General features: G+C 44.3%; 1 protein-coding gene across 1 annotated transcript in view; it reads right to left on the bottom strand.

Annotated features, from left to right (window-relative positions):
* Positions 1-535: 535 nt before the first annotated feature.
* ITPKB (inositol-trisphosphate 3-kinase B) overlaps positions 536-25,211 on the bottom strand; it is a 337,082-nt gene continuing 312,406 nt past the window's right edge. The window contains exon 8 of the mRNA XM_029593044.1: positions 536-6,271. Coding sequence (XP_029448904.1) covers positions 6,056-6,271 — 216 coding nt within the window. The 3' untranslated portion in view covers positions 536-6,055. The remainder of the gene's footprint in view (positions 6,272-25,211) is intronic.

Below are 25,211 nucleotides of genomic sequence, written 5' to 3'. Positions count from 1 at the left end.
ATCAATTCAACCATTCAAACCCAAACAAGAAAAAAACAGTAACTACAACTGGCATCAACCTTAAATATTACAATTTCAGAAATTTAATATGAATTAATACTATTTTTGTTACTTTCCTTTTTACATCTTTCCCTTCTCCCCCTCTTTCACCCCACCATCCTCCTCTACCTATCATTTCACTATTGTTATTGCTTTCTTCTTTTGCAGCTATGTATAATTTATCTGATTGTTGTTTTGATTCTGTAAACCGTTGTGATGGCTAAACCGAATGACGGTATATAAAAATGAATAAATAAATAAAATAAATAAATATGCATGAGATATTTGCATATACGAAAGGCAGTGCACACAAATTTCTCTCATGCATATTTATTGTGGATGGTCTGAAAACCGGACCCATTTGTGGCTCCCGAGGCTGCAGTTGCCACCCCTGCCCTAATGGTCAGGCAGCAAAAGTGCTTTCCTCTTTCAGGAACATACATTCTCCCCCCAGCAACACTGTTCAACAAAATCATTAGAAGACAAAAAGCAAAAGCAGTTTTAATATGCCTTTATTTTAAAAATAGAGGACTGAGGCACAGTGTTGGTGTTTACTTTCCAATCCGTTTACATTTTTCTACACATCATCCAATAACCTGGAAAAAAAAAATATTCACAGCTACAGTTTAAGGAAGGCACAAACAACTGTATAAAAGTTAAGCAGCTTCTGTGAGAGCCCCAAAGCGTATGCCAAAGCAAAAGAACTGCACTATGTACATACAGAAAAGATCCAGAGCAAAAAAACCGCAAGCTCGTGCATGCGATCCGGTTTCAGTCCCAATGTGGTACTTGTAAAATATTTAAAAGAAATTTGTAAAAGATTTTTGAAGAGTCCATGCAATTAAAAGTTTTAGTGTTTTTGTGCAAATAAAACAACAAAATAAATATAATGCCCTCCCCCTGCTTTCCATTAGTCTGATGGAACAGAGTAGCTCATTGTTAAGGCACTTTCCTGCTCTGTTCTTACAGCTTCAAAAGCATCAGCAGTGCTTAAAAGGTGCTACAAAATTTAGCTTTTTGTTTTGTTTTAATGCAGAGCTTTCAGTGTCTAATCCTCTAAGCTATGGGTGCAATTTAAAAGAAGATTAAAAAAACATAATTATAAAATGGCCACACCTCAAGAGCTGTCTCTCCAAAATAAAGCAAAAAGTCACACCTCAGAGGTCTGTGGCCTTCACTGGTGGCACAAAATGTTTCTGCATATTTCTTCCAACAAGTTTTCTTAAAAAGGCTTGAAAAGAGCCCAATGTCTCTTTCTTGAAGATCAGACCCAGGCTGAGCTCTGTGCCTGGCGACACAAAACTCACCCAGATAGGCCAAGTCTGGGTTTGCATGCTCTTGAAAGTAGAGCTCCAAGATGGCGCCATCTTGTCACAGACAGGCCTGGGTTTGCCTCAGTGCATCTAGCAAGCCATAGGCCTGATTTTCTTAAATAACAGAAAGTCCAAAGATGCAGTGGGGCAACCGCAAGACTAGCTTAGCCAGTCCCTGATGACCAGCAGCCACCTGGCAACAAGCATCCTGGGTGACCCAAGCTTTCAGCTTTGGTGAAGAGCTAAGATTTCTTCTGGTCAAAGTGGGAAGAGCCCAGTTAATGAGGAGAACCTTAGGAGACCAGATCCCATCTAAGTAAAAACTCTACAGGCCTGAGGGGGTAAAAAAAAAAACAAAAAACGAGCAGGTACGACAAAGTGCAGGTGCACCAAAACAAGGTCCATTCCTGCTGCTGGCCATCCCCTCATCACAGAACGGGACCACGAAACCGAGCCACAAAGCCAATGAAGGACAGAGGCGCAGAACCACGCACTTCCTTGGGAGGGCGCCGTCAGGTGGCGCACAGGAAAGACTGCTCAGGTTCAGGGTGTGAAATGAGGCGGCCTCCCCACGAGAGTTTACCCGCTTGAGGGACACAACGCGGATATAAAATCTTTTCACGAGCCAGCCCCTCAGACGGTGCTTTGGCTGGCATGCCACAGGGTAGCTCAAAAGAACAGTGACCGGAAGTTCAAAGGGGGAAACGAGGTCAATACACTGCAAGACCAGCGAAAGCCCAAGGCTTCTCCGAGCCAGTTTTTCCCTTCTCTCCTCTCCCTTTTATACACAGAGAGGACGGTGAGGGTTTTTTAATGAAGGAAAGAAACCGCATTAGGGAACTTCATAAATCCCAAATCAACAGCCTGCCCTATTTAGCCACAATATCCTGGCCACCCAAGAGTCCCTATGGAGACCCAACTCACCGGAAGAACCTAAGTCAGAAGTTACACGCACTGTGCTTTCTGAGAGAGAAAGGGGGATGCCTTACGGCCACTGTCGCTGATCCTGTGAAAGGGCCCACACGTGAGCTTTCTTCTTATAGGGTAGAATAAAAAAAAACTCAGACTTCACTTGTTTCAGGGCTCTTTTTTTTTTTTAACCAGACATGGCCATTTCCCATCCTGGAAAGTCTCTCTCAGGGGTACTTTACCTCCTAATTATTCTAACATACTGTGGAACTTATTTATAAAACTAGGCCAGTAGGGCATGTCAGGTGCAAAGGATGAACTATGCACAAAGATCACACCATGACCAAGCATGAATAAGGTGAGGCAACCAGACAGCCCCCATGCTCACGGGGAACGTTAACTCCACTCCTTCGTGATTTAAAATTGTTCCAGCCCAGCCTGTATTTTTCGTTAGCAAGATAACAGAAATATAAGCCCCAGCCCAGATCTTGATAGGAGCTGAAAAACTAGCTTTGGGGGGGAAAATGATCCCTGTTCACTGGCCCCATCAGGTTTTCCCCAATTTATGGCTATATGTCCTTAGAAACACACTGCTGCCCTTCCTTCCAATATTACAACTGTAAACCACACCACTGTATTTAAGCATGCAGGGAGACCTTTGCCAAACCCAGAACGGAACACAAATGCCAGTAAGCTTCAAGTATCATCTTGTAATGTTTCATATGCTAGTGACCTGATGAAGGGGCGTAAACATTTTGATCTATACGGTCAGTGGCCTATCACCTCGGACGTCTCTGATGGGACCAGCATGGCTACCGCACCGTTATTTTCTCTAGCGGTTCTTACTTCACTCCTTTTGCTGTGCGCAGTGCCAACACATCACTATTCTTGCTGGCATCTCGGCGCTGATCAGGGTATCACAACCAGCAGAGTGGCCTCTCGGTGCCAGTCCTGGCCCGCGCTGCATGCAAATTCTTAATGGTTTTTGAGTCAAAGGAATTATGCCAGAGAACACCTTAAACAGTGTATGAAAAGGACCATCCTATCGCCCCGCGGATTCTGAATTTCAAGTTTCATTCCGTATTCTCACCGCCGCAGGTCACATATAATCATCGCTCCTATGATGAAAAAATTCCTTTTGAATCTTTATTTTTAGACAGCCTTTTAAAAGCTTATAAAAAGATATACTTCCCCTCGATATGTGTTGAACGAGCCCGAATTGATATCATGTTTTGGAAAACTGCCTCAAGGGGCTCTCGTCTGAGAATTCCTGGCATCTAGGAAACCTTATACTGGACTCGAAGTGGATTATCAGCATTTATACTTTCCTCATCAGTAAAGACAGAATTGAGAGCCCCTGAGGCAGTTTTCCGAAACGTGATATCATGTCGGACTCGTTCAGCCCATATCAAGGGGAAGTATATCTTTTTATGAGCATTTAAAAAACTGTCTAAAAAAAAGTAATTCAAAAGAAATTCTCCATCGTAGGACCGATGATTATAAGTGACCTTCGGCGGTGAGAATACTGAATGAAATTTGAAACTGTGCAAGGTTTTCTCTTGCATAATTCCTTTGATTCAAAAACATTAAGAATTTGCGTGCAGCGTTTTCTTTGCATACCACCGTCTCGATTGCATGGTGTTAGGACAAACGCTACCAGGAATATCTTAGTCAAAGTCTGACATTAAGCACTCACGTGAGTTTCACACGTGGCCTTAGCGTTAGGGCTCTGCATTCAAAGGACTTTCTGTAGGCTCCAGGCAGAGAGCTAGCAGGGTCTCATGTTCCTGGAGTCATCCATTTGTTCCCAAACCTTTTAGTACATCTTCTGGCCCCCAGAAAGGGCCCTTTCTGCTGGTCAGGATATCTTTAGAAGTGCCTGTTTTTACTTTTTTCCTCTGCATCAATGGATCACAAGAAAGATAAATTTGTCTAGCCCGGTGGTTCGGGCAGTGCTATAGGCTACTAGGTGGGAGGACCTGGGCTTGATTCCTGGCCCAAGACTCTGCTCCTTAGCTGGCCAAGGACTGGGGTTGTTGAGCTGGGGGAAGGGAGCCTCAGTCTTTCTTCAGAGGTGATACCTAGCGGTCAGACTGTAGGTTCTGGAGGGAGCTGCGGTCTGTGGTCACCTCCTCCCTCCCTGTTGCTGCTGCTGCAGTAGGGCTAAGTAAATTGGGAGGGACATAAAAGCAGGGGTCATATCCCCAGGTAGCTGCAAATGAAGGCTCACGGCACCAGATCCTAGTGCTGATTCAATTGAATCAATAGAAGCCCAAGAGGAGGAGAGAAGGAAACTGCTGGGCAAAATAATCCCAATAGTTATTGCAAATCGGTGCTCCCTGAGGCTATGGCAACGTTTGCGCCAAAAAAGCCACCTGCCAGGAATTGTGTGAGTGATACCGATGCATTTTCTGAATATGTGAAAGCCATTAGCCCAGCAGCACCTCTGTTTTCTGGCTGAGTACAGTTATTTAAGAGCTGAAGCTCAAGTTTTGTTCCTGCTTTTTTTTTTTTTTTGGCAGCAAACTGCACATCTTTTTCCAGTGCTTTCAGACTGCAAAGCCCTCAGCCCACAAGCCACAGACGGAGAACCAACTCTAAAGTGCAATGTGGCAGGCTCAGACTCAAGTAACTCCGAATGCTGCCACTAGAGGGCAGTCTCTTATCACGGAGGACGCGAAGCGGCTGGTGAAAGCAGAACTGTTACATTTCCCAGCCAGCAATGAGCCCCCAGGTGTTAAAGCGGCAGACCCCGTGTCACCCTCGCCCGGGTGTAATTATGCTTTCCGGGCTAGAACCGGGCAGTACAGTGTAGCGAAAGACCAGGAGCGGAAGCCTTCTGGTCCAGGGGATATACCTAAAGCAAGGGGGGCCGCAGAAATGACTGGAAAACCTGTGCCTGCTTCCGGCCACGCGTTCTGCTTGGAAAGTGATGACAAATGTCAGCACAGGGTAGGAAAATCCCACAGCGAAAGCATTACTTGGCCTCATGCTTGGGGAAAAATCTGAACTTTACCCCCCTCCTCCCCCCACCAAGATATTGATGTTTTAACGCAACCAAAGGCACCAACTGGATAGGTTAAATGTCACCATATACAAGGTAATATATTATTGTTAAACCCTAAACTAAAACAATCAGCTCAGCACCATAATCCAGGGAAACTGGAGAAACTCACACAAAGCTTGCTCACAAAAATGATCCTGAGTAGCCATGCAGGGCAAGATTAAGATTTTGTTACGACCGTAGGAGGGTTTTTTGTTTTGTTTTTTTTACATCCCCCACACTCATGTGTTCAGTATTTTCTAGAAGAGCTTACCCTAACCGGTCTGAGGTTTTGTTTTGTCTCGTCTCAGCTTCATGTTGAAAGATAGCAGGATGAGGGCAAATATTAAAAACACGGGGAGGGGGAGGCAGGCGCCAACCCCAGGAGAGCGTTGGAGAGGGACCATCAGAGGAGTAAGAGCAGGGGACGAACACCCCCCCCCCCTTTCACAGCCTTTCCTACACAGGAAGAGATGAACATGGGAGAATGAAGTTTCCCCCCCCCCCCCCCCTAATGGGCTACCTATAAAAAAAAAAAAAAAAAGGTAAAACGAAAAAAGGCTCTGGTGCTGCAGCCAAAATCAGCAGCTCATTTCTTCTGCCAAATAAAACTATTTACAAAAACCTTAATTTAGGGTGACTGAAGTTCTTCAAAAAACAAACCAAAAAAAAAAAAAAAGTTTAAAAATTTTTTTTTTTAAAAGTGTCTTGTAGTGCAGTTCTCCAGAGTGTCAGAATTGGGGGGTGGGCTTCAGTGAAGGTCCTCTCGGCGGGACAGGGCGGTCAGGATCTCCACTAGGTTGTCCAGCCCCCACAGGTAGCCGTCCTCCCGGTTCCCTTCCACCCAGGAAGCCCGGTGGGTCAGCACCTGTCCCTCGGGCAGTGGGGTTGTTTTCCCGAAATCGATCATCCATACTTTGGCCTGCTCCTTCTTGTCATGGATGAAGAGGAGGGAGCTCCCGATGACCTGGGGGGGGGGGGGGGGAGAGAGAGAGAGAGAGAAACATTTTAAATTTATTTCCAAATTTGTATACTTCGCATTTCCTCCTCATTTTTTAAATTTTTACTAAAAGTGAAGCCCCACATAATACATCATCAATCAAAAAAGTAAAAAAAAAAACCCCAAACACCTTTGATAAAATAGAAATGTAACAGCTCAAACCCACCCCCAAGATCATCAAAAACAAAGCTAAAATCAAAGTTACGGGCAGCCTGAAAAACACTAAACAAACTCTTGGACCACACTTTTCTGAAGTTTGCGGCAAAGAATTCCACAACACCGGCACGGCATGCGAAAAGGGCCCTCCCGAACACATTCCAGTCAACTTCCATCTTTCCCAGTAAGGGCTCGCTCAGACTCCAGCACAGGCATGGGGAATTACAGTGTCGCCAGTTTTTAAAGGGGGGGGGGGGGGGGGTCTGTAGCCTAAAGCAAGATACGCTGTAGCCCAACGTAACCCAATCTTCAAAAATACAAAATGAAAGCTAACGTAAATGGTATTTTCAGTAACTCTTTTATGTCTGATGTATTAAAACATAGAAACTTGTGCTGCATTAATAGGCAGCATCTATAACAAGCTAACTGGTAAATAAATCACAGGCACAAGAACTCAGTCAGCATAGGCCGCCTTCCCACTCCAACCCCACGCTACAGATTGCAAACAGACCCTCCCCCCCCAAAAAAAAAAAACAGCAAAAGCCAGTCTTCATTGCTATTTCAGTATTTCCACGCATAAAGCAGCAAACATCTAGAGATGCTGAGTGCCATGATCAATTGGATGTCATTCATTTTCAGCTAGGAATTGTGTTTCTTTAATGCCAGCAGAATTGCCCAGGACGTGCCACCTTTTGCACTTGTGATACGGATTGGCTATCATTGCAATAGCTTCTTATGTAGTGATAAAGGGTAGACTGTGCATTCATAAACCATAGCTAAAAAAAAAAAAAAAAAAAGGTTGATATTCAAACGCTAGACAGCCGGATAAATAGGACTTGTGTGTTATATTCAGTGGTCACTACATAGCAGGATAAATTACTTATCTGGCTATCTGGTTAACCAGACAAGTTGTTGGCAGTCAATGGGCGGAACATGGCAGCACTACTTAGCCAGATAAGTTTTCCAGCTAAGTACCGATATTCAGCCTTGGACAGATAACTTATTCAGCTTAAGTTAGACAAATCGCTACTTAGTCCTGCTATTGAGCAGGTCTGAGGATCTTCAGTAGCATAGCCATGCTGCTAAATATCCCATCTAATGTGTTAGCCGGATATGTCTACCCTGGTCCTAGCAGGCCTTGTTGCAAACAACTGAGTTTTAAGGGACAATTTATAACTTAAAATTTATAACTTATAAGCCCCTTCTTATACTTCAAGCATGACCAATGCATATTATGCATGCGTATGTGAGCAGCAGCAGCATTTACTGAGAAAGCAGATCAAATGAATCTGCGTTGCTTTGCCCTGTGACAACCACAGTAAAAAAAAAAAAAAGTAATGTGCCACCTTCTTCCCTATAGTGCATGATTCTCAGGCTTGACATACTACTCCCCTCTCCCTCCCCATCTTCTCGCCACTGTAGCGCATTTAACTCAAGCCAGACAAACCACACACATTACATACTCGTCTTAAGTTCTTCTCTGCTTAATGCCTTTGCCTCAGACTACAATTAGGCAGGACACAAGCCTCTCCCAGATAGCAAACTCCCATGCAAAGCAGCCGCCTTGCTGAAAGGGACCTGGAGGAACTGTGTGCACGCCCAAGCTGAGGCAGCAGAGACAGAGCAGTCCGTCGCCTTCTGCTGAGCTAATTGTTACAGACACTTCTGATTGGCTGATGCCCGTCGAGTCATCACCATGCAACTGCTGGCAGAGGAGAGACTTCCTCAGACAGACAAACATGGCTCCGGTTACTATAGTAACTCACCCACCTGGTCGCTCAGCCCAAAACTAGCCCAACCCGCACAAAATAATTTTTTCCTGCACAACAGAAAAATAGCCCAAACTGGCAACACTGAGAAACCCCCAGACTTTGAGGGCAGCAAATCAGCCGGGTTTTCAGGACACCCCTAATAAATATGGAGGAGATAAATGTGCATACAACCGAGTCCGTTTCCATTGCAAATCTATCCCCTGTATAGTCAGTCATTCAGAATATCCTGAAAATCTGACCGGTTTGCAGCTCTTGAGCACAGGAGGTTCCCCATCCCTGGACTAACAAATTTAGCTGATCTCAGGGCACAGCTAGGCTTATAAAACGACAGCCAGTTCTGCAGGGCCTTCTCCATGTACAGCCTTACACCTTAATACCAGCACTTTAAACTTAGCCCTCACAGCAAGCACATGAGTAGCACTCTTCTGCACCAGGTGTACTCGTCAATGCAAAATACAATGAACTATGGTAATGTGCGTGTGATAATACAAAAGCATGGGTTACACTTCTTTGTAAAAAAAAAAAAAAGAAAGGTGCATTAATGGTACTGAATGTAACATAAAAACACCTATCTACTATTAATTTATATAGTGTTGCTACATGTACACAGCACTTCTCCAGCCACCTCCTATAAGATAGCCAAACTCTGAAAACCCCATTTTCAAGGGGGGGGGGGGGGAGTTTAGGGAGTCAATGGTGTTCAACTTCTTATTCTGGGAGAAAACTTCAGGGAGGTATCTCCCCCCAGTAGATCTATAGCATTGGAGAAAGCATTATCTGAGCAGACCAGATGGGCCTAAGGTTCTTCATCTGCTGTAACAGTCTATGTTTAATCTATCTGGTAGGAGGAAAAGCCTCTGCAGGCTATTGAGATCAAGATGCTGCGTACTGCTTTGTGCAGGTCAGTGTATCATATTCGGCAAGGTATGGGACAACGTTTGAGGAAGCCTGCATAGTCACTGGTCTGAACAAGAAGGGAAATTAAGTATATACAACCACCCGTTCAGCATCGAAGGCTAAACGTACAGTTACAGATTAACATCTACATGGGGCATTGGACATGCACTGCATTGCATATCAAACACTGCAGTTCTCTTGGGTGTCCTTTCCAAGAAAAGTCACAGGAACAATAAAAAGATCCACTGAAATCCCTCTAGACTGACCTTCTGCAGAACTTTCATGAAAAGACTATCTATGACAGCTTCCTGATTGATTACAATGGGCAGGCACACATCAGTGCATACCAGTGGCAGTGCAAGCTTCCGGCACACACAAGCACAGTCCCACCACAGTGCAAGCACCCCCACCCCCGCTAGTATTCCTAAATTCTTCTCTGGAGGATCACCTCCCAGCACAAGTCAGTAACTGCTTCCCATGCCCATTCACTTTTTGGCTCTTCTCCTGAGGCTGCCAACAATTAGGCCGGTTAGCGATAAATTATGATATTTTAATTTTTTTTTTAAGTGACGTAGACACATGCCCATTCAGAACTGGAACTAGATTTTGTTATAAAAATCTTGCCAAAAGGTAAGAAAAAGCTTAGAGTTTGTGTGTGTTTGTCTTTCCCTCCCTTCCATCCACCACTAGCTCATCCTTTGATTTATAAGCAGGGGACACTTTCACATTAAAAATCAATCAGCCTTTTATCTAAAACACAGGATTGCCCCTGGCCTTATCAAGAGTTTAATTATCCATTTGCAGGTCACTACCAGATTAATAGTGAATCTACCAATAAATTTAAAGGACTTTTATTTACACTTTCCTACTCCCTTAGCAATCTAAACTTAACTAAGAACACAACAAAGGCAGCAATCCAGCAGCAAGAAGGTGGCCTTCCAGGCTTCTGTACTGAATGTCACATGTATGATTTTTTATCTGACAGTAAGAAGTTGTATTTATTTTATTTATTTTAAATCATTTCTGTACCATCATTAAGATGGATATCACCACAACGGTTTACAGTAAGGCACATAAAAGTTATAATATTAAAATCTATCAGTTTACATAGGTACCATAAAGGTTCGGTAATATTGTTTGTAATCAATATTAATTGGTAAATGTAATAACTTGTATGTGAGCACCCAGTGCAAATTGCTCCTGGCTCTCAGAGAATGAGTCCGATCTCTGGAGACTAGAGTGGCAGACTTGGAGGAGGAGGTAGACAAGAGAGAAACCTTCAGGGATAAAGAAGCCAAGTTCCAACTCCATTCTGGCAGCCCTGGCGCTGCCTTCGAGGAGAAAGGTCTCATGGTCGGAGAGCATCAAGCTCCTGCAGCAGAAACTGATTCTCTAACAAGGACCTGCTCTCCAGGAGATGCACTGTCCTCTCGTACCAAGGATGTGTCTCCCAGGAGTACTGCCCAGGAGGGAAGGGTTAAGTCGACCATCATAGTTAGTTATTCAATTATTGGGCACGAGGATGGTGGTACCCTGTTATAGAGTCTATCAAGCTAGGGCGAGAGACCATAGTAGAAATCTAATCTTTGTGAGACTTTTCTCACTCCAAATGATGTCAAATCTTCACTCTGCATTTAAACTGGCCCCTAAACCACCACCAACACCTCACCTTGAGCTATTAGCTGGCCCTCCTATAGAGATATAAATAGTTGACTACTATGAAGGCCTTATAAATACTCTCTCTCTCTTGCTATCCATGTGATATTATAACATTTTGATGAATCTAGGGGTAAAGGCCCTAATTTCTAACCATTTTTCCAACAGACACAAATTGGAAGAAAACCTTTAGTAAACAGGTTCCTAGGTTTGTATGTGAAGGTAGAGGGTAAAGAGACTTGTCCTATGTCACAGGGAACCAACAGTGGGAGGAACAAGATTTGAACCCTGCTTCCCTGCCCTAACCACTATGTCACTTCTCCACTTCAGAGAGCACAAAGCTTTTTGTTTTTTGGTCCCTACCAGCCCGAGCTGGATTTGAACCAGTTGCCTCGTACCAGACCCCCAGCCATCACTTTTCCTTAAACACTTTGCCAGACCTATGAGTGGAGGACATTTGCTTCTGTCTGTCATCTTCTCAATCAGCATCCTAATTCCTTCCCCCTCACCACTGCAGACCTGGGAAACACATTGCATATCACAAGTTTCCAGTTATGCTGTGAGTCTGGGGAATACATCTATATCTTGAGCTACTGGGATACAGCGGTCTCCTTGGGGATATTACTTTTGTGGGTTGGATCAAACAGATAACATCTTTAATATGAGGATATGTAATATTTTTCCTGAGGTTTGTAACACTTGAAAATATTAAATTGTTAATATAAAGTTCCTTTAATTAGGGATTTAAAAAGGCAGAGGGTTTTTTTTTTTGAGTTTGAGGTTTTTTTTAACCTATATTGTAGTTCTATTACGAATAAACCTTTTTGCATCCTTTTACTGTGTGGTTTTTTTTTTTTTTTCACTTTTATGATAAAGTTTGAAGGTAGGTGGTTATACTGTGTGACCAAAGGACTATTTCTCGTTGTAACACAATGGCCTTAGACATTTGGAAGGGTTTACGTTTCCACACTATAAAACTTTTAAATATTCATAAAAACTGAACAAATTAACAGGCAAAATTATCTTTATAAAAGTAAGCACAAGAATGTGCTTACGAAAGCTGTGCCTCACGTCATCATAAAAATTGTTATATGGGGGTAAAATCAAGCTGCCAGACCCACAATGAAGTGCGCATTATTTTGTTGTGGACAAGCATGAAACTTCTCCAAAGATATCAGACTACTCAAAATTGCTCAATTTTTTTTTTTTTTTTTAAGTGAAAAGTCCCACTTTGATTTTGAAAATTAAAAATAAGAAGTAAAGTTCTAGGAGAGAGAGCTCCGTGGAGTGAAGGGTTTTGTCTCAGAGATGAACTCACGTACGATTTCCATTTGAGCGCCTTGTTCTTATATAAAGGATAATCTTGTTATCCATAGTCAGCCTGAAAAGCTAAGAGAATATCGGAGCTTTTAATTGGCGCTTTTTAGGTTTTCCTGTTTTCTAGGTTGTTATCGCCTGTGCAATTATTTACAAACACTTCTATGCTGAAGATAAAATCCCAGTCCTCTCTACCTGCCAGAGAGAAAAGCTCTCACTGCTAGGGAAGGGAAAATGGATTTGTTAGGGACTGCAAGGCTTTCCACCTTTCTAGAAGCCTCTATGGATGATATCGCAACCAGAGCTATGCTGGGGGATTTTCTTTTTCTCTGCAGAAGGATAAAGATTTGGTGTTTTGTATAAATATTTTCAACGGAAAGAGTTTCTATCCTGTGGTCAAAAGATACAGATTTTCCCCGATACTTCCTGGGCTACCCAGGCCTGAGGGAAAATTTCTTTCCTATAAGCAAAAAGTACTTGACTTGGGGGGTGAGTTTCTATTGGAAATTTCCATGTAAGTGTTTAGTTACTTATAATAACAAATTTGTATTCTCTGATCCATTCCATCTGGATCGTTTTCTAATGGGTAACACTATGGGAACCTCTGAGAGTATTAAGTAGACTAAACATTGAGTATTATGGCAGACAGAAAGGGTTAATGCTGGTCTCCTCAAACTCTACATGTGATATCAGCATCATTATATTTCCTGTAACTTTGCTTTAGTTTCTCCACTCCTCTCATTTATTATGTGGGCTAAAATCTGGCAGTTATTGCTTATTTCTGTTTGTATTTTCTGGAAGAGCTATTTCTTGTTTTTCCTGTTATTTCATTACATGTCATGTCCCTTCCTGCAGCCGAAAGAGGAGACAGAATAAAACCAGTGGCCATAGATCTGTGATCTCAGAGAGGAATCCAGCACGGGTTACACCGGGGGAAGGGGGCAATTTTAAGAGGCCTGCGCGGCTGCAAAGTACGTGGACAGCTTTCTCTTTTAAAAACCTGCCTACAAGAAACGTGGACACAAAGTGCCGGCACCCGTGGGAGCAAAACAGCATCCATGCGTTTGGAAATTCAAACATGCGAGCGTTGTTTCCTCCCTGCACCTTCTCCCTGGGAGCTTCTCTCTTTAATCCCGCTAATAGTACGTGAGTTTTGAAAGCCTGTAACCACTTATAGCCACGCCAAGAGGTGGGGGGTGGCAAGCTAGTTGGGGGTAACTCAGTTACTTGTCTCTCTCTCCCTAGTGAGAGTGTCCGACCTGTAGCAGCGAATGGCTTCCATCTTCCAGAGGTGCGAGCAGAAAGCCAGAAGGTCGCAGGCGCATCTCCTTTGCAAAGCTTCATTGAAGCCTGTACCCTAAAGACCTTTTTACCCATGGGCAGATCAGTGAATGCACGTCGCATGGACCTCCGGCAGTGGGTACTGCCCCCAAATGCAGAGTGCCAGGAGCCAGACTGGGTTTTTGCAGGGCTGTGAAACTGTTTCATGGACTACGGTAAGGGGCCGTTCAAAAGGGGATGGGGTCTGCCTGAGCTTTTGAGACTGCAGGTGAAAGATGATATATACATCTCTGGAGAATTGGGATAACGAAGTATTACAAGGTGCACTACTGCGCTCTGTTCTCCTGCAATCTCCAGCCAAGAAAAGAAAATTGCTAATAAAACACACTGTAACCGTGGAAGTTTTCTAAACTTATGTCTGAAGAGTTTATACAAACCAATTTAAAAAAAATGAAGAGTTGTATACAATGTGGCCATGTCAAGTTGCTTTAGGAAATAGCCACTGCTTATTACCGGCATTAGTAGCATGGGATTTACTTAATGCTTGGATGCTTGTCAGGTACTTGTGACTTGGATTGGCCACTGTTGGAAACAGATGCTGGGCTTGAAGGACCCTCGCTCTGATCCAGTATGGCAACTTCCCATGTTCTAAAATACTCTTTAACTACTGAAGTGAAATAACTGGCAAAGGGAGGGAGAAGAGGCTGGTGGTGTGAGGGGAAAAGAAAAGAGGGAGAGAGAAACTTGTATAGGGAGAGATGGAGAAGTTAAGCCCTGATACTCAAAGGCCCAAGCACGTAAAAACCGGGGTTTACGCATGTGGCTGGGCCTTGTGGATGCTGCGCGCATTTTAAAAACAGGTACGGCCAAGCACGTAAACCCCGCTACGCGCACAAGTGCCAGGCCTCTCCAAGGGGGAGGGCGGGGCAGGACAGAGGACAGCAGCCATGAGTGACTGTCCTGGGGAAGCGCACGCCAGCTGGCTGCCGGTGCGCAGAAACTACTTCTGCTTGGGAGGAGCAGTAAGTAGAAAAATAAAACATTTTCAGGTAGCTAGGTAGGGGTTAAGGGGTCAGGGTGGAGAGGGGAAAGGGGAAAGGGAAGGAAGGTTAGGTGGGGGGATAGGGAACTGGGGGAGGCCCGATTGCGTCGCCACTCGTATAACTCAAACATTTGACACACCGCCCTGCGCGCATAACATGTGCGCGCCGGGAACCACGCGCACACGGACGGCCGCGCGCTGCTTTGAAAGCCTACCCCTTAAGTGTTCAGGATGATCTCTCTGCTGGAAAGAGTCCCATGGTGGACAGAAGGATTATTACTGGTTTAATGACAAGTTGTCATAAGTGACTATAACCATCTCAAACTTTGAACTAGAGTCAAAAACCAGAGGCAGTGGGGGGTAAGACTACAGCTGTGGAAGTGACAAAACTCGGGAAAGCCAATAACCCATTAATCCTCAATTCCCACCCCCCGGATCTGGCACAGTTTCGGTTGCACCTTTGCACTGCTGTTAAGCGCTACCAGGAGCTGTGTCGTTCCGCTTCGGATGCTGTTTCACCATGCTAAAAGGGGCTGGAAAGCCTTCACTGCAGAAGCAGCCGGTGTCACGTGCACATGCTCAGCAGGAATGGCCACCTGCCACTTGCAAATTCAAGTTTTGGCAGAACACGCACTTCCAGGTGCACAGGATGTGGACAGTGACACCGCACAGCAAGGTCTGGAATATGCAAAGGATCTCTTCCAGTTTTCCGACAAGCTTCTCTGCTCAAAGATTGACCAGGAAATTTACTGGGAAACAATTCCAACCCGTAAGGCATCAGATTAGTGGAAAACAGAGCCAAAATGAATATTTTTTGAGGGACAGAGTGAACCCCATCTTCTATCTCTTTTTCACTAGCCCAGTTATAACAAGTCTGGCGACTGGACAGAGGCTGCGGAGAAGAGTAGGGCAGAGCCCGTGCGAGCACTGCAGCTATCATGGTTCATTGGAGACTTATCCCAGCTGAGCTTCCATTGCTACAGCAGGTTGGGGTCCCGTTCGTTGGATTAACAGAAAGGGTCCCTGTGGAATCTAGAACTCCTGTACGCGTGCTTCAGATTGTGATGTTGGTCCAATAAAAGCTATCACAGCCTGCAGAGAACCTGTTTTCTCCAGGAGCAATGAAGCCAGTGGATCGGGGACCTCCTAAAGCTTAAACACTGAAAACTAGGGTCAGTTTTGAATGCTTTCTGCAGCTTGGCACTTGCAGCCTGGTGCTTTCATCCAGCATCAATAGTGACCAAAGCTCACACGTCAGATATTCCCCCCCTCCCCCCCCTGAACAATCCCAGGGGTACAAAACAGGAAACGGTCACGTCTATTTCTGTATTCGTCAAAGGTACTGAAATGGATTCCCACCTTCATGGGATCCTGTGAGCTGTCAGAAGTGAAGCAGAGTCAGGATGGAAGGCCTTCTGGATGCACTGGGTGCTGCTGCATTGGCACACCGCCTCTCGGCTGGTTTTTGATTAACCCACCATTGCACTGCCAGGGACCCCCCAGGTCTGATACGCACAGGAGCTGCACTTGCTTGTGCCCAGGCAGGAATGTATAATCCTTGCGTGTGCCAGCGTTACAGAAGACACGCCATACTGGGTCAGACCGAGGGTCCATCAAGCCCAGCATCCTGTCTACAACAGTGGCCAATCCAAGTCACAAGTACCTGACGAGCACCCAAACACCAAGCAGATCTCAAGCTACTATTGCTTATTGATCAATAGTAGTTTATGGATTGTTCCTGCACACTCACATGGGGATACTTCACAGGCTTGAGAAAGCACTAGTCAGTCGACATCACACCGGCTGTAATACCTGTCACATATCATGGGAGATTCCTCGGAGTCTAGGGACAGGAGGCTGGGTTTTAAGGCAACCGCTTTAAGTCAAAATAAAACACGCTGCACGAAGAAGCCCTAGAAACTAGGCTCCCTCTTTTCTCAGAAGTCCCCAGTTCAAGGGCTTTTTAATTTAGATTTAACTCCTGCCTCCAGGTGAGTTACATTCAGGTTTTCCCTGTCCCCAGAGATAAGGCCAATTTACAAAGCATTGGAAAAAAAAGCCTTAGTAAGTCAGGCCCTAAAAATTTATATCTGAAACAATGGAGGGGAAAGTGACTTGCCCAAGGTCAGAAGGAGTCTCGGCGGGATTTGAACTCAGGCTTTCGTAGGTCTCCTCCACTCCTCACCTGTCAGCGTAAGGATGACTCCAGTAGCACAACTGAAGCTCTTACATTTACACTCCAGCAGGGTAAATACATCTCACTCACCAGAGGGGTGAAAGTGTGCAGAGAGCGCAGGCCTGTACACACGCAAATATATATATATATATAAATATATATATATATATATAAATATATATATATATATATATATATATATATTTATATATATATATATATATAAATATATATATATATATATAATTTGACGACATTCTCTTGGCTCCTGCCTCTTCCAGTATATATATATATTTATTTATTTATTTTATTTAGGGTTTTTATATACCGGCATTCGAGAACGCAGTCCCATCATGCTGGTTCACATTAAAACAAGTGTGCATCGTAAACAAACTAAAACAATGGTGCGGAAAAAGGCAGTTACAAATAACAGGGAGATTAGAACTTGGCAGAGAGAGAAGAGAAAGGACAGGTTTTTAATTCAAACATGTAACGATAGTGTAAAATAATATAAAATTCAAACAAGAAGGTTTGAATATATATATATATATATATATATATATATATATATATATATATATATAAATATATATATATAATATATAAATATATATATATAGACTGGAAGAGGCAGGAGCCAAGAGAATGTCGTCAAATTGGCTCTTAGACTCCAGGGCGCATGGTTACACTCTAGCTCACTTACGGATTTCAGACTCTGTCAAGGTTTGTCAAGAGAGCCATCGCAGCTTCAGTGGCTCATCTTGGGGCCACTTCAACTGAAGATGTTTGCAAAGCTGCAGCTTGGTCACCTGTGCACACCTATATGATGTATTGCTATTTATTGAATATCTGTGCTTTGTGATCCCTTTGGGTTGGACTTTGTTTAAGGAAGGCGGTATACAAATATAACATAACATGACGTTCAGCACTCTGTACTTCCAAGGTGAACCCCTTTGAGCCTGGATTTCAGATTTAATTACTCGCCTTTTCAAACCCATGCTTAAGGCGAGTTACATTCAGGTACAGTAAGTATTTCCCTGCCCCAGCGGGCTTACGACCTAAGTTTGTCCTGAGGCAGTGGAGAGTGAAGTGACCTGCTCAAGCTCCCACAGAGCAGCAGTGAGAGAAGCAAGATTTGAAACCTTTAAGAAAAAGAGCCTGCTTTCTCTGTACACATTCAAAATTCCTCACCACGCTGCAAGATTCAGGATGATCATCCTGATGTCTGAGCTACCCTCCCACCCGCCTCTGGCACCTACCCAAACTCCACTTAGAAAACTCCCTGCCCACTCTTTCAGTATCTGTGCCTTCCATATTAAAAGCCTACGATGCTTTGGATAAATGCAGCACCCTGCAAATAAATTCACAGGAATAACAAAGAGCTAAAACAGGCCAGCATGCAATGTGTAAAGAAAAAGGAAAGACTTGCTCTTTCAACATAAATTTAATTGATTGTCCTAGATGCTCCAGTACTACAACACTTAAAATGACTCGGAAAACACAGTTTCTTGGATAATGTCCAGCAAAAAAAAAACAACCAACAAACTTTTCTAAGACTAATGACGCCCAATTAAAATTGTTTCACATTCTTGATAATAAAAACCATATCTGATCAATAAACTATTAAAATATGCAAGTCCTTACCAATGGCTTCTATTCACCAGACCCCTCCACGGGTGCCTAATGGCTTCTATTCACCAGACCCCTCCACGGGTGCCTAATGGCTTCTATTTACTGATCCTCAGCGGTGAGGAGATGCCTTCTGTGCGTCCCTACCAACAGCTTCCATTTACTGATCCTTATCCATGAGGAGACGCCCCCTTCAGGACCCTATCAACAGCTTTCAATCACCGATCCTCACCAGTGAAAAGGTGCCTTGTGGCTGTCTACCAAAATCTTCCATTCGCCAATCCTGGAGGAGACATCCCCTGCAGGTTCCGATCAATAGCTGCTGCTCACCGAACCTCGCCAGTGAGGAAACACCCCCAGAGGGTCCCTATCAACAGCTTCCCTTGTGGGTGAAAAACCACTCCTCAAATATTTCCTGTCTTGAGGAGGCAAGCATTTGGATTTGTGCCAGGACAAAAACCAAAATACGCAAGAAAGAAATATGAAGTCAACATGAAAACATGATGGGCAGTGCTGAGGAATATCTGTACCGCTAACAGAACAGAATGGACCGACCAGGAACCTGCTATTCAGTGGGTCAGTGAGTGGGAAAAGTCATTGGGATATTCAGCAGAACTTATCCGCATCTGTGCTCGAGTGGTTAGAGCCGCAGGCTGAGAACCAGGGGAAGCCAGGGTTCAGATCCCACTGCTGCTCCTGGTGACCTTAGGCAAGTCACTTCAGCCTCCACTGCCTCGGGTATGAGCTTAGATCATAAGTATAACCTGCATGTAACTCACCGCCAGCTACTAATGAAAAGGTGTGAGCTAAATGTAATGTAATCAGGGTAGCTTTAGGCCAGGTTTTTTTTTATGACCAGACTTACCCGGATAAGCTGGATAGTGCTGAATACCTCATCAGCTGAATTTTAACCCTGCCCTGAAACACCTCTTTCACTGCCTCTATCTGAATACATTTTATGCAGGTAATGAGCTATCCGGACAACATTTAGCCAGACAATGTGGGGGGAGGGCGGAATAATTCAAATTTCAGGTTCTCTCTAGGTAACTCAAAAGGTTGCCTGGAATCTCGACCTCCAGTTTTAGTAAAGCGGGAAGGACTCGGTATAAAACTTTACAACTGAAAAGCAGCCAAGCTATGCAGACCGAAGCCCGAGGACTGGCCCATGCTACTGAAGCGGTTCTCCTTCAGCTGAGGCACAGCTTTTGCAGATCCCTGCTCGGCAGCGAGGCTGCCCATTACTGCAGTGCAGCACAGCATCCAGGGGGTAAATCCATCACATGCGCACAAGAAAAGGGTAACCAAAACCTTAAAAGAAATGAGAGTACAAAAAAGTATCATCACTCTCACCACCTGTAAGCTCCCCTTTACAGGAATTTGGACATGGACGCCATCCAGTAAAGGGACGATGCGGACAGGCACAATCTATTTAATATAGTGGGAGGCCTTTCCACTGCCAAGGGTTGTGGCTATTCCCCGCCCCCCAAAATCCAGGTCTGAATTCCGCACAGACTGTCGAACATTTGACTCCCAGTGACTCTGTCCCCACCCCTCTAACTGCCCAGGGAAATCCTGTCTTCTAAATGAAATTCAGCCACTCTTCACCCACAGGGAGCAAGACCCTGTAATTTTACGTCTCTACTCCCACCCCACCTCTCTCTCTAAACCCATTAAAAAAAAACCAAAAAAAAAAACCAACCCAACCCCAGTCGAGCAGCCAGTTTCAGTCTCCAGCTGCCCCCAGGAAAGGGATAAAGCCCAGGGCCACCCTGGCTCTTGATCCACACAGACTCTCGGCTGATTCGTTTGACTCTCCCCAGTGCCGATCAAACAGCATTGAACTAAATCCCGTCACGCTAATGTGTCAAGTCTTCCAGAGGCATCTGACACCAGCCAGCTAACTTTACTACCAAGCACATTCAGCCAATTATTAAACCACCGGTACGTGTAGCACCTAACAGTTTAACTTCAGAGGCAGGGAAGCTCTCATAGGAAATAAACCACAAATGAAGCTGTTTAATAAATAGTTAAATGCTAGATAAAGTGTAACAGCACAAGTTTACACAAATTTTATCTTTGGATTGGACAGTTTCCTCCTAGTCCCCTGGGCTTCCAGCTGAGTCAGAACCAGGGCTAGGATCCAATGCCATGAGCCTTCATTCGCAGCTACCCTGGGATTTGTTTTCTCCTGTTTTACAATCCCTCTGAACTCGCCTAGCCCAGACCTTGTGACTGTTAGCTCTAAATCCAGTCGCCGGGTGTCACTGCTGCATGATGGGTCTTACTCCCTCATCCCCACCCAAGCCCTGTAAGCCAATCTTCAAGACAAGGCTCAGGGGGGCCGTGGCGGCTCTCATGGATTCCTAGAATGGCTCAAACCCCCCCCCCCCCCCAAAACCCCAAAACCCCACACCCGCACATGCTCTGTCCATGACTGAAAGCCTCCAGGAGAAGGCAGGGGCTGAGATGGCGAGAAGAGCCCTGGCTCTGCTCCAGCCCCAGCTGTAGTGGAGCAGGAGAGGCAGAGTGGTGGCAGCAAAGAGCAGCGCCCCTGTTCAGTGAGTCGGAAAGCAGACTGCCGTGTTGAGAGGTCTGAGCCTCTCACCCCAGCCCTGACCTGAGGCCCAGAAATGAGAAGGCCCTGTTCCTGCCGAAGCTAGAATTGCAGGAAACATGGCAGAGCCAGCAGCAGGAAGAGCACAGCATTGGGAGGAGGGGGTTGATCCCAGCGTAGCCAGCAGCAGGAGGAGCACTGCAAAGGGAGGAGAGGCGGCACAGAGCTGCAGACCTGGAGCACACTTTTTCAGTTCCTTAGCTGTTAGCAAGGGGAGCCAGGGCCAGTGTAATATAAAGGGGCAATGGAAGGGGGACAGGAACTAAGGAGGAGGCTTGGAGGTGAACAGTTAATGGATCATGTAAAGCACAGCAGCAGCAGCAAAAGACACACACACACATATATGTTACCTGTGCTGAAGGGTGACACAGGGAGGGAGGGACAGAGGAAGTGGTGATGGCCAATGGGAGGTTAAGAGAGGGACTCCCTTGGTCAGCTGTGACACTGGAAGGGAACCTCCATGTCCCCTCACCCAAGTTGGCCAAATCATTTAAGGAGGGCCTTGGTGAAGACAAAAACAGTGCAAGATTTCAAAAGGGCATGGGATAAACACTGTGGATCCCTAAAGGCAAGGGGGAGGGGAATGAAGTAAGAGGCTTGGGGGTAACTTGCTGGTGTGGCGGATACTACCCTTAAGAAACAAGCCTTCATCATACTGTGATGCAACTCCATCCAACTCAACTCCAACAGTAACCAACAAGCGCCCTGACCTCGACGGTCTGAGTAACTGATAAGTATGGGAGCTTGCAGGGCAGACTGGATGGGCCATGAGGTCCTTTTTCTGCTGTCACTTCCATGTTTCCACCTTAACCCGGCTCTGCTCAAGCCCTGTTGGATCCAAAACGGCCCCCATTTGAAAAATAGTGAAGACCACTGCTGTAGGGTGTAAATGCTGTGTCCAGAACATGCCCAGCCCAGGCCAAATCAAAGCGTGGAAGACTGGAGCTAGAAATCAAACAATTCCTCCACACAGACCTGCCACCGAGTACTTTACATTCATTATTTACATAAATGTATTTGCTCTCTTTTCCTTTTCTATCTTTCCGAGAACACTCAAAATAGGTCATAAATATGAAAGATGATCACACTAAATACAACAAAAAAGCTATAAAACATTTTACATAATAAAACAAATCCTACATTCTAAAATATCAATAATACACAACCAAAACCACAGCAAACAATCTAGGGTCCAACCACCATTTTTCTATAGTAGCATAAAACCCTCCATAGGGTTGTCTGAATAAAATAAGGTCATCCAACAGGTGTAAATTTTGCAATTTCTGCCAAAACAGAATAGTACAGAAAAAAAACAGAGATCTTTCACCTTGTGACTGGTGTGCGGCCTGACATATGAACGCAACAATCTTAACCTCATGTATGCTTGTCCCATCCCATGCAAAATTTTAAATGCCAAAATCATGCTCTTGAACTTAATGCTTGAAATAAGAACATAAGATTTGCCAGACTAATGATCCATCAAGCCCAATATCCTGTTTCCAATAGAGGCCAATCCAAGTCGCACGTACTTGACAGGATCCCAAAAGGTTGACAGATTCCATGTTACTTATCTCAGGGATAAGCAGTGGATTTCCCAAAGTCCACTTTAATACTGGTTTATGAACTTTTCCTCAGGAATTTGTCCAAACCTTTTTTTATCCCAGCTGTACTTAAGTCTTTTATCACATCCTCCGGCAATGAATTCCAGAGTCCAATTATACGGTGAGTAAAAAAATATTTCTCCTATTTGACTTAAATGTATTACATAGTAACTTCATTCTATATATTCCCTAGTTTTTGTACTTTTTTGAAAGAGTAAAAAACTTATTTGCATTTACCTGTTCCACTCCACTCATTATTTTATAGACCTCTATCATATCTCCCTCAGCCGTGTCTTCTCCAAGCTGAAGAGTCCTAACCTCTCCAGTGAGGAAAAGCTAAAGAATCATTCTATTCCTTTTTGTCATTTTGGTCGCCCTTCTCTGTACCTTTTCTAATTCCGCTATGTCTTTCTTGAGATGTGGTGACCAGAACTTCACACAATACTCAAACATGAGGTTGCACCATGGAGCAATACAGAAGCATTGTGATATTCTCCATTCCTTTCCCAATAATCCCTAGCATTCTATTTGCTTTCTTGGCCGCCGCTGCACACTGAGCAGAAATTTTCAATATATCCTTGATGATCCTAGATCCTTTTCCTGAGTGGTGATTCCCAATGTTGAACCTTGCATTGAGTTTCTATAATTTGGGTTGCTTTTCCCTATGTGCATCACTTTGTACTTGCCCATATAGACAGGTGAACTTTCAAAGGAGTTACGCGTGTAAATGTAACATACTACCATAGCAATTTTCAAAAGCCAAATTCATTTGCAAAGTACACTTACATGGGTAAATTCTATGGTCTATTCAATGGCATATTTTAGCAATTTTCAAAAGCCTGAGTGGTGGTAAATGCCATCTTCTATTTGAATGCCCAATCTCCCAGCCTCCGAAGGTCCTCTTGCAATTTAACAGCTTTGAATAGTTTTGTATGGTCAGGAAATCTGATCACCTCACTCATCAATCCACATTTCCAGGTCATTTATAAATATATTAAAAAGCAGTGGCCCTAGAACAGATGCCTGGGACTTCTCCACTGTTCACCTTCTTCCCTTATGAAAAGTGACCTTTTAGTCTTACTCTCTTTTCTATCTTTCCACATAAACAAGGAACATAGAAAACCTACAGGATGCCAATAACAATACAAAAAGAAAACATATATAATAGTCCCCCGGGGTGAGTAATCTATATGATCCAAACAATCCAGCCGTTTCCCATAATGAACATCTTTTGAACCCCCAAAATATGACTAAGAGCGCACCCAGATCTTATCACATACAGCAGATTTCTTCAGTTTTTCAATTCAGGCTATTTCTTGCGCTTGTGCGAGCCAATGAGAAGAGCTGGCGGGGATCAGACTGCCAATGAGTCACTATCGCAAATCTGGCTGCATGAAACAACTGCTCACACAGCCTGCGCCGAAAAGAAATCAAGACCTCCCCCTCCCATAGCCCCGCTGATAAATTCGTCTGTATGTCGAGGGTGGAAGCAATTTTAGCCACCGCTTTTCCCCAAATTTCTTTCATAAAAGGTACAGGGACCACCATAAGTGCAAATAGGACTCCTCACCGCTGTCCGTCCCCCCCCAGCGAAACCTTTAAACATCATTGTGCAGCCAATGAATCGTAATTTTAAGGCAATATTTGATCTAAGTTTACAACCCACCAATAAGCCGGCCGACATATTTTGCTCCATTTGTAGTCATTTTATACTTTGAGGCAAGACAATATATAAAATGTTACAGTAGCTTAAATTATAAAATCAGCCTGGCTAAACAAATTGTATATGAATAACTGGTCAAAACCAAGTAAATGAAAAAAGCCTGAGTACAAAAGAAGAAAAACAAAGTTAATCTGGAGTGAATGTGTAAGATTTACATCATTTGCAAAACTAATTTATTCCTGGGAGAGCTAGGACGGACTGGTTTGTAAATAACATAAATCTAACATTCAACCAAGCTAGATTTAGTGGTTTTCCCTTGCAACTGTGAGACTGACACACTAAGAACCCTTCCTTCATAAGGAGGCTACCCTGAACAGCCCAGGGGCCCACTCACATTTGGCCTCAACAAGCAGGACCTGGCTCTGATATCCTGATCTGACTGGGGTTTCCCCTGCACCTCTGATTTTCACAGCTAAACCAAACAAACAGGGCCTGAACCAAGACAGATCAGAAGATACCAAAAGCAAACACTGCTTAAAACAAACAAAGACGACAAATTAACCCCTCACTATTTCTGACAAAGCATAGCTGAACAGTGACAAACATGGATCTGTCAGCGGGTTTTCATCCGTATGGTGATGGGGAGAATTCACACGGTCTAAATCACGGGGTAAAGGGTTTTGGTAGTGTTGAAAAAAACCAAAACTGTCAACTTCTCCATAAGAGATTTTAGGGGCGCTGCAGGAGGAGGGGGGAGGCTGGGGAAAAGGGCTCCTTAGGAATATAGATACAGCTAGGGAGGGAGAGAGGGGAGGATCTACAAACAAAAATGCTCCATCTTCCTTAAAAAAAAAAAAATTAAGGCTGCCACCAGGAGAATCCTGCCTCCTTCTGGCACTCCAGTCCCCTGCATAGTACAGGTGCCGGAACCACAAGCATTTTGTAAATTTCAGGATCAACTGTACTGATCTTGCCCTTCCAAACCATGGCCTACCAGTGGATTTTAAAAATGCCTGTGGTACAGACCATAAGGGAACTAGTTGTTGTGCAGAGTTTTGTCAACCTCTGAAATAAACCCTGGCAGCTTCCCTTTTAAAACGGCA

Source organism: Rhinatrema bivittatum, chromosome 3 (assembly GCF_901001135.1).
Source record: "Rhinatrema bivittatum chromosome 3, aRhiBiv1.1, whole genome shotgun sequence".
NCBI lineage: Eukaryota > Metazoa > Chordata > Amphibia > Gymnophiona > Rhinatrematidae > Rhinatrema > Rhinatrema bivittatum.
This window is presented reverse-complemented; position numbering and strand designations above follow the sequence as displayed.